Genomic DNA, 16,107 nt, shown 5'->3' on the forward strand with positions numbered 1-16,107 from the left:
GGGGAAGATGCAAGTCCTGTTAAGAAATGAGAGTGGCCGCTGGGCCCAGTAGCTCATGCCTATAATCCCAGTACTTTGGGAGGCCGAGGAGGGTGGATCACCTGAGGTCGGGAGTTCGAGACCAGCCTGACCAACAAGGAGAAACCCCGTCTCTACTAAAGATACAAAATTAGCTGGACGTGGTGGCACATGCCTCTAATCCCAGCTACTCGGGAAGCAGAGGCAGGAGAATCACTTGAACCTGGGGGACAGAGCTTGCAGTGAGCCGAGATTGTGCCACTGCACTCCAGCCTGAGTGGCAGAGCAGAACTCCATCTCAAAAAAAAAAAAAAAAAAAAAAAAAAGAGTGGCTTGAGCCATTCAAGTTGCAGGGAAGCTGGTAGACGAAAGGACTTGCTACAGGCTTGGTTGTGTGATTTGAGTAAAAAACTGATGTAACAAATTATCACAAATATAGAGACTTATAGCAACACAAATTTATTGTCTCAGTTGTCATCCGTTTAGTATCTCATGAATCTAGGTGGGCTTGATGTGCTTAGGGTCTCAGAAGGCTGAAATCAAGGTGTCAGCTGAGCTAGACTGTTATCTGGAAGCTCTGAAGAAGAATTGGCTTCCAGTTTATTGAGATTGTGGCCAGAATCCAGTTGCTTGTGTTTGTAGGACAGAGATACCTGTTGTGCGCAAGCTGCCCAGTGGGGGGCTGCTCTCAACTCTTAGAGGCTGCTCTCACATCATTTTTATTCAGTCCCTTTGTCTTCAAAGCAAGCAATTGCCCATTGAATCCTTCCCGTCCTTGGAATCTGGACTTCCACCTGCCACCAGCTGGAGAAAACACATTGCTTATAAAGGACTCATGTGATTAGATTAGGCCTACCAACAATCTCTTTTGATTAACTAAAACACAACTGACTAGTAATTTTATTGCATCTACAAAATCCTCTTTGCCATATAATTCAACACAATCACTGGTTCAATCTTATCATATTTATAGTCCCAGAGATTAGGGTGAAAATATTGATGGGAGAGGCATTTTAGATTTTTATGTAACGCTTGTCAAGGACGACTCCAAATACCTTTTTTCCTGCATTGAGCAATTAGGTAATCAGTGTGCCATATACAAGAATGGTAAATTCAGTGGAATTTTCTAAAAAAAAAATGCAAGAATTGTGTAGCTTGAAAATGCCAATTAGTAATCCAATAATCCTGATAAGTAGATAGTCAAATATACTGATATGGTACCTAGGAGAAAGATTAAGGGCTAGAAATATAATTGGGGAATCCACATATTTATGTTGTATAAGACCAAGTGATTACGTGCACTCACATAGGTGAAGTGCAGATAAAGAGCTCTGAGCATTCTAACATTTAGGGATCTGGCAAGGGTGTGGTGCCGTCAAAGGAAACTGAATAGGAAGGCGAGTGATGGATTAGGAAAATCTGGAGAATGTGGCTTGGTGGATCTTGGACTTACCCCCACAAACCTACCGATTCAGAATTTGTTGATGAGAACAATTTGTGTGCTTAAAACTCCCCAGTGAACTCTAATACAAGATGAAGCCTGAAAACGTTATTAGTTTAGACCACCGGGAAAGGAGCGAAGGCAGACAGGTAAGTTCTAAATGTCTTGCATTTCAAAGTGTGATTCTTGAACACCATCAGCAGAATCACTTAAGGAACTGTTAGAAATGCAGGAACTCAGGACCCAATCAGATTTACTGAATTAGAATCTGCATTTTAATGATTTTCCTAGGTGACTCATACACATATTAACATTTGAGAGGCACTGAGCTGTGATATATTAATTTAAAGTGATGGTAAGACAGTCCAGGTGTAAATACACACACGTATACCTACAGATCACATGGACCATATCTGATGTTTTATTCCATTTAAAATATAATCTTTCAGACATCTTTTAAAGTATATAAATTATTATGTCTTTAAATCCTTATTAATTTAGCAAAGTATTTTCCCCTATTTATCCAATGCTGAAAATCACTTGGGGCAAGTCTCTGTCACCTCTGATGATTGTGAGAAGCAGAAACTCTAACCCAGAGACTAGGAGAGAAACAAGGCTGAAGTTACATTATTAGTGTCCTGGGTAAAAATTGTCAGAGACCACAGCCATGAAAATGAATGTCATCAGTTTTTCCTGCCTTCATCTGATTAAATATCCCTGGAATAGGAAACAGTGGAGTTGTATAAAGGCAAATTGCTTCATAACATTGTGTACCACTATTGTGTATTACCTGTATTCAGGCCCGCAATTGCAACATTTTTAAAGGGGACAAAATATTATGTAAGTGGCTGATTTTTCACTTGGACTTCAGCCTGAAAATTAATCTCTAAAGTATTACTTCACTGCTTAACACCTTAGATCTGCACTTTAAAATGTGTTTCACATCAAATTAGATTTACCAAGTTTGTCTGAGAAACAATGCAATTTGCAAGAAATGGAGAGTAAATTCAGGAGATAGCAGTATATGAATGAATTTTTGAAACAAAAAACGTGAAATACTAACACAAGAAATGATGAACTATAGAAGAAAGTAAGTATGATCTGCAATAAGGTAAATACAATGTTTCACATCAAGCAGTTTGGTTAAAAATTGAAAGTTAGTTTGAATAATGAAGGTCTGTCTCTTTGGACTATTGTCATTCAATGGATTGTAATGTAAAATACTAATAGAGAACACTTAAAATTATCAGAGAAACTTTTCTTTACAGCAATTAGCTTTAGCAGATGAGAAGAAGGCAGCTTATTTTCATGCCCTGCAGAAGAAGGCTGAAGATGTACAAGAAAGTGCTCTTCATTCTCTGTGAGCCATAAAGTCTGTTCAAATAGCAATATCCTCTCTGGCAGTGAATCCGCTGCTTGGCGTGGCCATGTGTTATTGTATTTGGACTGTCTCCATCTGCAAATGTTGACTTTTCATCTGTGACCAAGGAAGAAATCTGTATGAGAAATGTGTAAAACATTTAATCCTTGTTTACTTGTTAACCAGAGGTTTTGTCCAATCCTCGTGGTGTGGATTCGTGTGCGTTTGTTTCTCAAGGTTACTGTAGATGCATTCACAAATGCAGATCTAAAACTCTGATAGAACCACTAGATTTTTATTTACATTTAAAAATGTAGTTATTCAAAATATAATTTCACACTCAAAAATCTAAATGAGACCTCAGTACTAGAGTTTTTTTTTTTTTTTTTTTTTTTTTTTTTTGCGGGGGGACAGGGTCTCGCTCTATCTCTCAGGCTAGAGTGCAGTGGTGCGATCACTGCTCATTGCAGCCTCAATCTCCCAGCTCAAGCAGTCCTTCCACCTTAGTTCCCCTGAGTAGCTGGCACCACAGGCGCATGCCACCATGCCTGGCTAATATTTGTATTTTTTGTAGAGCCGATGTTTCACCGAGTTGTCCACGCTTTTCTCGAAGTGCTGGGATTACAGGCATGAGCCACTATGCCTAGCATAATCTATCTGAACAATAGATTTATCATTTCTTTGCTCTCTCTTAGACTTTTCTTTACTGAAATGAAGTAGCATTGGAAAGTTTGATTATCACGTTGTATCAATGACAAACCACAATGATATTTAATTAAGGAATAAAAGAATGTATAGAGGGCATGCATCAAAATCTAGCCTTTTTATCCTCTCAATTTATAGGTAAGAGACTGGGAGCTAGGGAGTCTAAGCTTACTTTCTCAAAGTCCATACCAATTCATCATTCTACTAGGGCTAAAATATATTTATTTGTTTGCCTATCTATAATGATCTTGTGTCTTGAGATTTTCCTATTGATTCTGATTTTAGATATTCTATACAATAGTCTTTTGAATCCAACAGGAGCTAAATCAGAAATTATTGAATAAATGAATGGAAAGTACGCACAAATTTGTCACATTTACCTTTGGATTTGGACTGTCCGCATAACTATTCTATGTGATTTCATATAAAATCTGAATACAATGGCAATGAGATTCACACCCTCTGGCTGTTTTCCTATATAATAAGAGCAGAGTAATAACTAAACAACTGTTTATTATTGTATGACATTCATTTAATAGTAATGCAGTCTCCAAAGGGCACGAGGGCAATGCTGAACTATTTCCTAGTTTTCATGCCAACTTTCATATTTGAAATTAATTTTACCATGTTTAGATTTGAGGCAAATTAATGGATTTTATTTTTAATAGTAACTGTTCAATAAATATAGAACATAGGGTAGAATAGTGGATATTAGGGTGTCTATCAAGTAAATTTGCCTCTGACATTTCTTTCAGGTCCCTCCAGATTTACATCAACCTATAGTTTTAGCTTTCCATTCAAGGTAATCCACAAAAAAAGTTATGCTGGTACACACTGTCTCAAAAAAAAAAAAAATAAGTTAACACACACACACACACAGAAATAAATTGAAGGATAAAATGAGCTAGTAAAAATACTAAATTTTGTTGTGTTAGTATTCTGGAGACACTAAAATTAACTTCAAATGAATGAATGAGAATATTTGTTTCCCTGAAATTTTATTATAGAAAGATTGGTTAAGGCAAGGAACAAGTATGAAGATTAAGATTTTGCTGAGCATATTAATAGCTGTAAGTGCAAAGAAAAATTACAGAGTAAAAGTTTACATAAAAAGGAAATTTCTTTAAAACATCATTATATCTAAATGTCAGGGAAACTGCTTTAGCAAATCCAAATCAGTGGAATGCATCTTTCATTTTAAAGTGTTTGGGGGTGCACAAATCTTTGCGTAATAGACACTCATGATAGCCTAAAGTCTTGGAGAAATACAGCGAAATTGGAACTTAGGAACAAACGTTTTGCATAAAAATAGTGATATATATTGTTACTAAAAAATAATATTATAACGTGACAGTCAGATGTGTATTGCATCCAAGAGGAATTTGCCTATAATAAAAATTGAACAAAATGAAAAATGGAGTGAGATATGATGAATTTGATCCTAAATCATATGAAAATGACTTATTTATTTTACAAATCAATGTGGCAGTCTGTTTAAACTTATTTTACCTAACAGTAAAAATTCAAAGAAAAATGTATTCATAGAAAAGATCAAAATTTCATACAGTGTGAAAACTAACAAGAAATGTAAAAAGTCCTATAGCTTTTTTAAGGAAATGCCAGTTTCTAGCTTTGGTATTAAAGGGTTTCAAATAATGAGATTGAAAGGTAGGTGGTCAACAGGCCAGAAGCTATTTCTTAATTACAGCAGTGAATTAATCAATGAAGTAACAGTTCTGCTTCTGGTTATAGTAAAATGATATCAAGAACCACTCAAGTATCCTACTACTTAAGTATAAGTGGAGTTCCATTAACTTGGACTGTTTTACATTTTAAACTTACATCTTTTAAAGTTAGTAATTCAGGCACCTTTCTGAGAACTGCTAATGCCTAAAACTTTGAAAAATATTTTATCTGGTTTTTAACAAGAAGATAGTTGTGTGAAGATGAACTTTGAGACCTGACATAAATATTAACTGAAACAACTTTCCAGAAGCTTTTCATTATGTGCTTTTGTTTTTGCTTTCAAAATTTAAAGGCAGAGACAGATGGCTTGCACAGTGTTATTTGCACTTGCGATTTCATACATACCAAAACCAAGGATAACCACACTCAGACATTGAAGATTGTGCAAAGCAACAAAGAATTTGAGTTAAAAAAAAAATCAATAAATGTTTCAGTGTTTAAAAAATTTATGATAGATGATTTTAATTATTTTAAAGAAAGGAAATAAACTGGTGTAATGATAAAATTATAAAAAGTATTTATAAGTGGTTTGGAATCCTGATCAGGATTCTTCACATATATTTTATGATGTAGCACAAATAGTACATTATAAAATTTATGAAAAAAATAGAAAAACAGAAAAAAACACACATGCACATGATTACACGTGCACAAACACACCACACTCACACACAAACAAAATCTCAAAACATAAGAATCCAGTACAACGATACATATGATGCATGTTAGATTTCAATAAATATTTGAGAGACTGTATGAATGAAAAACAAATATTATTCATCAATTAATACAATTACCTACAGTAATAATAAAAATATATCAAAGAAAAAGGATTATAGTTTAGTGCATATAATTTTTGCAGTATTAGCAAACATCTGAGATTTAAAACCCTATATATTGATGGAGAACTATAGATTACATTCAATCATATTTTGGAAAATTTCAATATTTAATAACATTTTTAGAACAATGTTTTTCTCCTTTTTAAAAGCATAAAAAACTCAATCAGTAGTTCTAAAAATGAGAAAAATGAGTTAGAAACAAGTCAGTTATTAGCATATATCAGATTATAAACATGTATAGGGCAGGGACTGACTTAGGAGACCAGTCAAATGAATGTAGTACCTTTAATAATTCATCATGGAATTTTGAAAAAATATATATTTTTTCTTTTTACCAATTTATGACACTGACTTTAAGGAAGAAAACACGGAAGCATTCTTATTTTCCCATGATAAAACTCACTGGGCTTTTGTTTTTTGTTTTGTTTTGTTTTCTCCTTAATATCACAGCAATTACTGGGAATTACATAGAGGCCCAAAGAAACAAATTAAACTTTTCCCTATTTAATGTCATGTCCCAAAATAAAAACTTACCAAAGCATAAAGTAAGTACCCCATAAATACATATACCTACCATGTAACTACAAAAATTAAAAATAAAAACTTTAAAAGCATAAAGCAAACTATATTTTCCAACAATACAGCTCACACTATAATGATACACAGCAGATAAGCAGATTATTGATGGATTGATTGATGTATATAGGTTTTGTTTTTGTTTTTGTTTTTTGCTGTCCTGGCTCAGTTTTGAGCCCCGGTCTAGAGACTGGTAAGTTTCCCCTTCTTGAGCAGCTAAATCCATATTCCTCTAGTTCTCTTCTAGTGATCTCACACTTCTGGGTCACTAAGCAACCTGCCTAAGCAAATGCTTTGATACTAGATAATATGACATTGCTGTTTTGACCTGGTTCTTGAGAAATTATTCAAATTAGCCAATCCTCAGAGAGCCCTAAAACCCTAGCTAACCCTACTCAGTTTTTCATACATAGACTGTTCTCTAGAGCTCCAGCTTGCTGTTACCTTGTTCCCAGATTCAGTCCCTTGTATGGCTCTGCCTGAAAGGCTTCTCCCATTTAGAGCGCTAACAAAAAAATTCTGCCTTTCTAGAGTGCCATTGTGTGTGGCTGACCTGAGGATGGATCTTTAAAATTTATACAGCAACCAGTTATCTGAAAGACTTACTTGTGAATCTACAAAACTTCTATAAATTTATTTATAGACTTTATCAAAATCCTTCAAGTTTACTTACAGGAATGAATCATGGGAAGTACAATGCACAAAGAACAATTAATATTATTTAATGAAAGCAAACTCATGTTTTGCAAGTTAAAGATTTTGCACAGTACATAAAAATTTTAACTGTAAATGTTTTAATGCCAATTATGTAAAAAAAAGTTTAAAGAAATTATAGAAGAAATGATGTACCTTGGCACAAAGTCTATCTGATAAGTTATAAAGAGAAAAACGTTCCTAAAAGAGTTAACGGCCCCTAGCTCGTTTTAATGACACCTTTTACTTCCCTCTCAGCTCACTGCTCTTAAGGCAATCATGTGTTTCCCAGAATAGCTCCCAGCTTCATGAGGATAGTGTTGACATCTGTTTTGTTCAAGGCTGTAGTTCTAGTGCCTATCACAGTGCCAGCACATAGTACATGCTCAGTAAATGTTTGTGGAATAAATAAATGTTGTTGATTGTAAATATTTTTTAAAAGGATAAATTATATTTGTTAAAATGTGTCACACAGTGCTGAAAACCTAAGGTATACGTATTATAAACACGCACACAACACATTCTCAATCTTTGAGTGATATGTCTTAAATTAATAAGATGGTTGGGTGTGTTGCATAAGGCTAATTTTAAAATAGCCTTGCACATCCTCTCTTTTTTGATGAGCTCAATAAAAGCCTGATGTAATGACATTTCTGAGGTAGCTGGTAATTTTTTTTTCCCTTTGGAGATTTTAACAATAAAAACTTATTAATGATGCTGGAAATGTAAAGATTAAAAGCTTGCTTGTAGGCTTCAAGATATGTTACATATCAAATTGATGATTAACTCCATTGATGTTTAGAAAGGAATAAATATATTTAACAGAGAAGTTAAATTATTCATTTATAAACTGTCACAAAGTATTGCTAGGCAAAGGAATTTGCTGTTGAGGAAGCATTTGGTGTAAGATTTGTGAAATCAGCATCTTCTATTATAATTACTTTAGGTCTGCCTTTAAGCAGGAGATATCTTTGATAATCCTCAGAACATTTTCAACCTCATAAAAGTTGAATTAACAATTAACATTGTTCGTAGATCACCACTATTGTTTAGCACTATGAGGAATCAGAAAACCGACGTGCCATTTTTTTTCCACCAATTTTCAATCTAGTTGGGAGGAAATTAAAATTAAAACTTGCAAATATACGGAACCCCCTCCAAAAAACAAAAAATAGAATTAAGCTAAGAGTTGAGGGAGCTCAGTTAGGAAATTTGTTATTCCTCAATAAAGAAAGCTCTGTGGAAATCAAGGTGCATATGAAGCATGAATTGGTAGAGTTATGGAAGCTTGCTTTTGGTGTATGGGACATAAGCTGACCCTTGAAGAAGTCAGTAATTAAATGAAAACAGGCCCAGCAAAAAACATCTTCTAAGCCTGTGATCCTAATGCCGGGAGCATGGATTGGTTTAAGCAAAATGTGTTAGGTTTGTGAATGCAGAGTCACTGAGTACACTTAAGGGAGACTAAAAGTGAGAAATTAGTTTTAACTTTTAAAATGTGGCCAGATTGTAGAGGGCAAAGAAAGGCTCATAGAGAAGTTTAAATTAAATATCCAAAAAAGTAAATAATCATTGGAGGTATGTGAGAGGAAAAGTTTTAAGTAATGAATATGTGTTTAAACAAAACAAAATTGTTTGCTTTTGAGGGGATGGGAATTTGGTTCAGATGGGAAGTAATTTTAAGGATATTCTAAAAGGAAGACTTTTAGATATAAAAAAATCTCTAAACTTTAAGTTTATATGAAATAGTGCATTTCAGCTCCTTTTTTCACATCTAGTATCTGTTCTGTTTTTAAACAATTTTTTTTATATCAATAGCTTTTGGGGCACAAGTGGTTTTTGGTTACATGGATGATTGTATAGTGGTGAGGTCTGAGATTTTAGGGCACCCATCACCCAAGTAGTATACATCGTACCCAGGAAAACTACATTCAGTATCTATTTTGATGTTGCCTGCGGTTTGCTGTCTCTGGTCTTTGCCATCAACTGTTGCCTGTCGCAGTGGGAATTTTTTTTTTTCACATGCAAGAAATAATTAGAATATTATTAAGGCAAATAGCTCACAATTATTGGACACTTAAAAATATTAGTTGTGGCCGGGCGCGGCGGCTCACGCTTGTAATCCCAGCACTTTGGGAGGCCGAGGCGGGCGGATCACAAGGTCAGGAGATCGAGACTACAGTGAAACCCCGTCTCTACTAAAAATACAAAAAATAAGCCGGGCGTGGTGGCGGGCGCCTGTAGTCCCAGCTACTCAAGAGAGGCTGAGGCAGGAGAATGGCGTGAACCCGGGAGGCGGAGCCTGCAGTGAGCCGAGATTGCGCCACTGCACTCCAGCCTGGGCGAGAGAGCGAGACTCCGTCTCAAAAAAAAAAAAAAAAAAAAAATATTAGTTGTGCTAACTTGGGTTTTAGCAAAGACCTACATTCCAATTATTGAGCTATTTAAATTGATGACTAAGCAAACCTGCAGGCATGCTTTCTTTTCTTTTTTCTGCATTTGTTTTCTGATGACTCTCTGCTTTTGAAAATGCTTTATGCCTCAGGCATTCTTGCCTATCCACTTAACTTCATTCGTAAAATCAATTCCTAATTTCCAAGCTATCATTTATCTATCACGTGGCTGTTTAATCAAGGGGGGTAAGACAACAGCAACAAAGAAACCCAATTTATTTCTTAACCATTTGGCTTATGTTTTTTTTTAGTAAAGGGCTGATTTCTATTTTAAACAGTCAGAAAATAGTTTACTTTTGAAATCCTGGTTAAAATGTATGTTCTAGATTGCCTGCTGGTGAAAAAAAATAGAAGATAAATTCTATGATCACTTTCTTTCCCCTGAATGTTAGACTCCATGTGATTCAATTTGCAATTTAGCTTCAGTTTTATACCTTAGAAATTTAGAAAATAGTTAAGCTCAGAGGAACCAAACACTGTCTGGATGCAAATGGCTTCTCCTTTACTTGGATTTCAGAATGTTTGCAGCTGACCAGGTGTGTTGTTAGATACAATAATTATTCTTTAAAACGAGTATTTAACTTTTCAAAAATGTGGCAAAATATTTTCATATAAAAATAATGTGTTTATTTAGAAAAATGATATTTTATATAATCATTTACAGTATTTTTAATAATGCTATGTTTCAAGTGGTAATTTTGCTTTTTAACTTAGTGGAGTTGTATTGTTTGCATATTCTTTAATATTGCACATATAAATTGTTCTACTTTTTATAATTTATCATATATATGAGTTTTTTCTGGGATTTCTTAGAATATAAATTATTAATAATCTGTATGCCTTTATCAAGTCTTTAACAAAGACTTATAAAATGATACATCATGGTTATATCTGTTTACCCATATCTGTCTTTTTATCTATCTATGTCTTTGGATCTAAATAACTAAATAAAGGATTAAGAAGGAAAATATTAATAGATCAATCTTACCTCCCTAACAAATTTGATTCCTTTTGTGTTAATCTTTTTTTTTCTTTTTAGTTTACGTGGTTTCTTTTTTTATTTATTTTATTTATTTTTATTTATTTATTTATTATTATTATTACTATACTTTAAGTTTTAGGGTACATGTGCACAATGTGCAGGTTTGTTACATATGTATCCATGTGCCACGTTGGTGTGCTGCACCCATTAACTCGTCATCTAGTATTAGGTATATCTCTTAATGCTGTCCCTTCCCCCTCCCCCCAACCGCAACTTTCCCCGGAGTGTGATGTTCCCGTTCCTGTGTCCATGTGTTCTCATTGTTCAATTCCCACCTATGAGTGAGAACATGCAGTGTTTGGTTTTTTGTCCTGCGATAGTTTACTGAGAATGATGGTTTCCAGTTTCATCCATGTCCCTACAAAGGACATGAACTCATCATTTTTTATGGCTGCATAGTATTCCATGGTGTATATGTGCCACATTTTCTTAATCCAGTCTATCGTTGTTGGACATTTGGGTTGGTTCCAAGTCTTTGCTATTGTGAATAGTGCCGCAATAAACATACGTGTGCATGTGTCTTTGTAGAGGCATGATTTATAGTCCTTTGGGTATATACCCAGTAATGGGATGGCTGGGTCAAATGGTATTTCTAGTTCTAGATCCCTGAGGAATCGCCACAGTGACTTCCACAATGGTTGAACTAGTTTACAGTCCCACCAACAGTGTAAAAGTGTTCCTATTTCTCCACATCCCCTCCAGCACCTGTTGTTTCCTGACTTTTTAATGATCGCCATTCTAACTGGTGTGAGATACCATTCAGGACATAGGCATGGGCAAGGACTTCATGTCTAAAACACCAAAAGCAATGGCAACAAAAGCCAAAATTGACAAATGGGATCTAATTAAACTAAAGAGCTTCTGCACAGCAAAAGAAACTACCATCAGAGTGAACAGGCAACCTACAAAGTGGGAGAAAATTTTGTGTTAATCTTTAGAAGATGGAGAAATATATCTTTGAGTTGCTTGACTTGATACACTTTTATGAAAAAATAAGATCACTAATAACATACTTTTTCTCTAAGGAGATAATTTTCATTGAAACTTTTAACCACTTTCTTTTCTTATTTTCTCTGTCTTGTCTTCTGCAGACGGGCCTTTGGGTCCACGGGGATTAGCTGAAGCTACAGAGATGTGCACTCAAGAGTGCTTGGTTTTGGGTCACTCTGATAATTGCTGGATGCCTCCTGGCTTGGGTCCATATCAACACCCTAAATCTCCTCTCTCAACCTTTGCACCCCAGAAAGAATGGGTGAAGAAGGACAAGCTTGTGAATGGGCACACCCTGACCAGAGCCTGGAAAGAAGACAGCAACAGGAACCAGTTCAATGACCGTAAGCAGTATGGCTCCAACGAAGGCCATTTCAACAATGGCAGCCACATGACAGACATTCCTCTGGCAAATCTGAAGTCTTATAAGCAAGCAGGAGGTGCTATTGAGAGTCCTAAGGAGCACCAACTCTAAGAAAAGGCTATATGGGACCTAATAACTTTAATCTAAATAGACATGCTAATACCGTGTGTGTCAGAGCTTTATGTATTCAATAGATCTCTACAACTATGCCCCTTCTAGCAGGGATACCTATAACTTTGTGTTAGCACTATGGAGAATACAATGTTTTGCAACATATGAGAGAAGATAGTTCTAGCCATGCAATTTTGTTTACTAGAATTGATTAAACTCTCCAGAGATCTCTCCGTTGTGCAAATTTTTTTATTATTGCATTTTATTTTGACCCTGGACTGCTGCTATGAACAATAGAATATGCATTTGGAAAGTAAGAAAGTTTCATGGATTAGAGTGACTGAAAAACATATCCAGTTAGAAATTGTGCTCTTTTTTTTTTTTTTGTCATTGATTTGTGCTGGGACTGCTATACTTGACATTATACTGCAAACAAAACTTAAAGAGATAAGCATTAAACCTATCGTGCTGTTAACAACGTTAGTGGACACTTGTAAGTCAATCAGTGTTAAAGTATTTGTAAATAGAAGCAAGCTATTATTAACAACTTTTGTGTACTTATAATGTTCACCTAAAAATGTTGTAGCATAATTCTGTGTTTTATGGTTGCCTCTGTCCTTCTTTTTATTTACCTCTTTGTTGCTATTTTTGTTGTTTCTTTTAGTGAGGTGTTTCTGCGTTAGTAGTCTGTCTTGACACACATTGTTCAAACAATCTCAAACACTTGTGTTTAAAAAAGGTTCTGAAATCTTGCTTCTTGTATGATAGCTTATGATGCTGGAATTCTGTAAACAATAAAGATGAAAGAAAAGATGAAAACTTTATACAGAAAAGGACTTCTGCAAAAGCTTGGAAATTCAGAACCTATTTTTTATACTCTTATTTTCGAAGTAGGTAAAAGCAAAATCACTTAATTAGTACCATTAAGTGAGAGAGTAATGGAAAAGTGTTATCCATCAAAAGTGATATAATATCCTGTACTTGTCACTCATGTAAAACTAATGTATCAAAATTAGCATATATGGAAGAAAAGTCACTATTCAAAAATAGTTTCAATTGGGCAAATGTGTGTCTACAACTTTGTTGAAATGGCAGAGTTTGTGTTGATCCTCATATACAATAATGTTGTTGTAACACAAGTGTTATTAGACCATAGCCACAAAATATTTAATGTGTTGTGCCTTCATGATGTAACAGAACATTCTCCAGGTAGGGTAGTTGGGGGAAATAAAGGGATAAATCTCTAATTATTGCTGTTTAACTGTTTGTTATCATAGTTGGTCAATGCCTGGCAGGTACCAGCATATTGTCACTTAGGTCAAACCAACAAAGTGACAACTAATGTTAATAAGATCTCAGTTGCACGTGCAAACAAATCCAAATTCAAACATTCTTAGGAGGTTTTTGTTAAGGCATGACAGATGATTTAAACAAATAAATAGCATGCAACAAAATGTCTTTATTGAAAGAAGTGGAAGTTATCTTAATGCCACGGTTCACCATCAATTTAAAAGTAAAAAAAACAAAAAAAATCCAAAAAATTAAAAAAAAAAGGTTTGCTAATCTGATAGTTAATTTGTTCTTACCAAAAAATAAAATTACTTTGTAAATAGCAGTTCACATTTTTCCACAGTATAATGGAAAATAATGGGTAGGGGTGCATTGCTTATTGAAGTACATTTTTGTCGGTTTGTGAGGGGTGTTTGATGACTTTGACAGAATAAATATCTAAACAATTATCCTTGTTACTGCTTTGCCAGTTCTACGTTATTTACAGTTATTCAGCTCTTGCAATAAATGTTCTGAATTCCTGATTGTAGTGTGTTAATTCTTAGTCAACATCCAAATTGGTTATTTATACTTCTAATTGTTGGGTAAATATATGTTGACAAAATTTAACATTTATTTAGAAATTAAGGGAGATTCGTTGGGGTTTAATATTTATCCTTTGAAAATGTAAGTACCAAGATAAGTGTTCAATTACCCTAATGGTCTTCAAAATTATTTTTTAGGGAAATTCATGGAGAAAGTTCATTGACTTTCTGGTCAAGATTCGTGCAAGTTTCATCAAAGTGAAATCCCAAGTCAGAAACTGTGCTGGTAGCACTAGTTAGTAAGGTTGGTTTTTATTCTTTGTCTCTTTAATAAGATTTCATGGAACAAACTTTCACTTATGTAATCATTGGCCAAGGCAGAAGATCATTCTGGGATTATGTCCTTAAACCCAGAGTCAAACTTCATCTGCATTTCTTTCAGTTTAGGAAAATAGTCACAGAAAGCTATCAAGGATAAGAAGACACACTCAAACATATGCCATGTGTGTATGCTCACCCTAGAGCAACTTCATTAATGTTCACTCATGCTGGAGTTTTGGACTAGGTAAGTAAGCCTGACTCTTCAAGCCCTAGAGCTTTTTGAAGGATTGTGAAATAGGATTTGGGAGTCAGAGGCATATTGTTAAAGTTATTTGCCTGGACCATTGTCCGGATATGACATCCTAACCATTCATTCCTAATAAGCTAGACCTATCCTCTAGTCTGAGGTACACTGTAGCACCACTCTCTTTTCCCTCACAGGGGTAGAGACTGCCCCAAGATACAGACAGGGAATGGATCCTGAAAAGAAGACATTCTGAAAAACAGGAATTAAAATCTATGCCTGCACAGTTCCTTTCTCTATTTTTTACCAACCAGGTACGTCATTCACCTCTGCCTTGAAGAGTAAAGAGAGAGAAACTAATCTCATATTCTCCCCATGAATAAACTGGAAGTTTGAAAAAGGCACTCACCTTTCCCATTCCTACCACATTTCTTCTAATAAATACAACAATATCTAGTCTTATGAAGACATTTGGTTATATGCTCTGTGAAATTTTAAGAGTAATAACATCACAAACCAAACTGAAGAATTTACCCATCAAGTAAATAAAACAGTACATTTGCAATGACTATTCCTTAAGTATCATCTATATTGCTTTATGGCATTGGACATAAGAGTTGCCATTTACCAGGAAACAAAAGTTATTTATGTTACCTAAGAGAGCAGACCTATATGAAATGTATAAAATGATGATTGTTACAGCAATTATCAAATATTATGATGCTATACATTAACAATTTTTGGATGCACATACAGAACTTAACTTTATAAACCTGAATATGACCTATTTGAATGAGCATTTCTACACATACTCTGACATAAATATGTATTTAAATAATGGGTATTCATTAACAGACAATTGAGTAGTCATTTTGCTGCACTGATGCTATTCAGTGAATCTCATTCAGAATCCCATCATTCCCATTCCGTGGCTAAAGCTACAAATGCAGCTGAGGCCCAGAGTTGTTCCAGTATTTATTAAACTGTTGGATAGAGGCCAGAGATGGTTAATTATTATTAATGAGGAGTTTTGGCAGTGAGGGATGAAAGGGATGCCTTGTCAATTTCAATTTTAATGTAGATGCCAGGGTGTTACTTTGCATGAGGGCAAATCAACCTATGAAAAGGAGGAGTGGTGTTGTGAGTCTAAAAATGCTTCATTGTTCTGCTTTGTTTTAAATAGAGCTGATCTTCCCTCCCTAAAGGAAGCTCCTTTATTTGTTCTTTTGAGAGAGAGTGCTTAAAAATTCTTCCAGTGTTCTTAAAGGCACAGTGATCACATAATAAATTCTCTATACACTTTTCTTATGCTTCACAGCTACCAATCTAAATTTTAGTAGATAACAGCCAGATCTTGCACTGTTCAAAAAATGTAAAATTCGTATCT

At 34.8% G+C, this 16,107-nt stretch overlaps 1 protein-coding gene across 6 annotated transcripts in view; it reads left to right on the plus strand.

Annotated features, from left to right (window-relative positions):
- The window catches only part of PCDH9 (protocadherin 9), a 927,614-nt gene extending 913,459 nt beyond the window's left edge, over window positions 1-14,155 (plus strand). For all 6 annotated transcript variants that reach the window (XM_055245271.2, XM_055245273.2, XM_055245272.2 and 3 more), the window contains one exon: window positions 11,968-14,155. In XM_055245271.2, coding sequence (XP_055101246.1) covers window positions 11,968-12,341 — 374 coding nt within the window. In that variant the 3' untranslated portion in view covers window positions 12,342-14,155. The remainder of the gene's footprint in view (window positions 1-11,967) is intronic.
- Window positions 14,156-16,107: the final 1,952 nt, after the last annotated feature.

This window comes from Symphalangus syndactylus, chromosome 15 (genome assembly GCF_028878055.3).
Source record: "Symphalangus syndactylus isolate Jambi chromosome 15, NHGRI_mSymSyn1-v2.1_pri, whole genome shotgun sequence".
Taxonomy (NCBI): domain Eukaryota; kingdom Metazoa; phylum Chordata; class Mammalia; order Primates; family Hylobatidae; genus Symphalangus; species Symphalangus syndactylus.